The sequence below is a fragment of the Aplysia californica genome, unplaced genomic scaffold (assembly GCF_000002075.1).
Source record: "Aplysia californica isolate F4 #8 unplaced genomic scaffold, AplCal3.0 scaffold00061, whole genome shotgun sequence".
Taxonomy (NCBI): domain Eukaryota; kingdom Metazoa; phylum Mollusca; class Gastropoda; order Aplysiida; family Aplysiidae; genus Aplysia; species Aplysia californica.
In genome coordinates, this window is record NW_004797331.1 from 259,735 (window position 1) to 262,196 (window position 2,462).

A 2,462-nucleotide genomic window follows, 5' to 3' on the forward strand; every position below is an offset into this window, starting at 1 on the left:
TGGGGTCGGAGTGGGGGGGGGGAGAGAAAACATGAAACATACGTTTTTAATCTGAGTTGTTGTTGTTGTTATTGCTGTTGTTGTTGTTGTTGTTGTTGTCATTGTTGTTGTTGTTGATGTTGTTGTTGCTATTGTTTGTAAGTTGTTATTGTTGTTGTTGTTGTTTGTTGCTTCTGAGTTGTTGTTGTTGTTGTTGTTGTTTGTTGTTTGTTGTTTGTGAGTTGTTGTTGTTATTGTTGTTTGTTGTTTGTGAGTTGTTGTTGTTGATGTTGTTGTTCTTGCTCTTGTTCTTGCTCTTATTCTCATTGTTATTGGAGGGGGGGTACAGGTTTGCTTGTTGTTGTTTTTTTAGGGGGTGTTGGGTTTTTATAAATTTTTTTAGTTTTCAGTTTCGTTTGTTTGTTTGTTTGTTTGTTTGTTTGTTTGTTTGTTGGACATCGATTTGATAACGGTCATTTTGTGTACTGAAAAGGTAAAACAGATAGACAGGCAGACAGAAACAACCACGGGAATGGAGAGAAGTGAATGTAGTAACGGCGACGCACTCCAAACAGCGACATAAAATTTCCTCAGTGAATTCCTCAAGTATCTACCACTGTCACACTGCACATAGAGGACGCGAGTTCGATTCCCAAGTGGGAAGGAGGCGCTCTGAACTTTGAGCGTCGATGACTTAATCGGTGAGAGTAAAACTCATGTACATACCCAAAAAAAAAAATTTTTTTAAAATAATGTAAACAAAAAGACCAGTTCAACCACATGAGGACGAAGTTTTCAACGCCATACACTAATTAAGTATATTATACACAGACATTAAAAAAACCCAAAAACAAACAAAAGCGAAAAACAAACCAAAGACCCCACCAACTGACCTGTAAAAGGCGTAGGATAGGCCCGTTGGCCGGCTGCCTGCGTCAAACTGACAGGTGAAGGTCACGCTGTCGCCCACTCCGACAGTGGTCGGTGTCATCGAAAGCACAGGGGCGCCTGGGGTGGGGAAGGAAGGAAGGGGAGGAGGGGGCGGATGGAAGTTTAAAAGTTTTAGTAGGGGTTTTACGGCTCTTGCAACACAATAAGGTCATGTAAGTGCCGAAGATTAGAGGTTTACAAGAGAGTAACAAAAATAAAAGAAGAAGAAGGGGAGATACGGATGATAGATGTTTGATAGGAAAGAAGGAGCAAACCACACCAGAGCATCCGTCATCCACCCACAAGGAAGGAAGGGATGGAAGGAAGGGGAGGAGATGGTGGGGGGGGGAGGAAGGGGAGGGTCATTATTGACCTCAGATTGCACATACCGACTACATAATGTTTATTATGTTATGTATGTGCATGAGCATGTGCATGTGTGTGTTGACTCCTGCGTGTCCTGGGCAGAAGATCCACTGCAAGCATCTGATTTTGCAGGCTTGGATTGTCTTAAACCAATCTGCATAGAGGCTGCCGGTCAGGATCTTATCCAGAGAACTCATGAGTCTGTAACAAAGGTAGCCTGCTGGTATCCATTTGTGCAAAGCTCGGTGTTGGCCTTGATCTCCATGCACATGCTTGATGTAGTGAGGCCCGTTGCCCCAGATGCCTCCTGGATTGTTACTCCTTGGCAAGAAGCCGTGTAAGCCCAGCCTGATTTGATCCCACACTGAACAGAGCCATCAGTGAAGATAATGGTTTCCTCCTCTCTGCAGTTCTCTTCAATTAGCGTCTGGATCTCAGCTTGTGTTGCTTCTTCAGGCCATTCACGACATTCACGCCCCAATGTTACAATCACCTGAGTTATTCTGTCTTTCACCTCGTCCGAAAGCTGTACCAAAGTCTCCACTCGTCTGATTGCTCCTACGGTGAGACCACACTCTTCAATGGTTTGCACTGCCTGATTCATCCACTCCATGCCCTGTTTGAGTCTTGGGTTAGTCTGACGACCTACTTTTCCATGGAGAGGATGCTGTGGATCTGCGCGGAATTTCAGATAAGCTTTGACCTGTGCGAGCCTGTGTCTTTCGTTCATGCCGGTTAAGCCTAGCACATATCGCATAGCAGCAGCTGATGTATCTTTTGTGCAACCAAGTATGGCTCTCTTTCCTTGGTTCTGGATCACGTCCAACCTTCTAAGTTGCGTCTTGCACAGTGACTACAGACCAAAACCATAATCTACCTGAGGCAAGACAAGCATGTCAAAAAGCAAGACCCAATTTCTCAGGGGCATCTTGTCTCTCGCCATCACCTTCATTGCATTCAGCCCTTTTCTGGCCTTTGTGATGATTTTCGATATGTGCTCCTTTCCACTCAAAGTCCTGTCAAACACTATTCCGAGGTAGCGCAGTGTTTCTTCTCTTTTGATTGTCTGGCCTTTGATGTAGACATCTGGCATCTGGGCTTTCACTGCTCGATTGTTGAGGGAGCACCAAAGTACTGTCGCTTTTCCGGGATGGATTTTGCCATTAACTGCTTCACACCATGCTTCA

At 44.7% G+C, this 2,462-nt stretch overlaps 1 protein-coding gene across 1 annotated transcript in view; it reads right to left on the reverse strand.

Moving 5' to 3' along the window:
• The window catches only part of LOC101851479 (hemicentin-1), a gene marked incomplete at its 5' end in the record, with an annotated part of 44,431 nt that extends 43,444 nt beyond the window's left edge, over positions 1–987 (reverse strand). Inside the window, 1 exon segment of the mRNA XM_013079710.2 lies at positions 873–987. Coding sequence (XP_012935164.1) covers positions 873–987 — 115 coding nt within the window.
• Between the last annotated feature and the right edge of the window lie 1,475 nt (positions 988–2,462).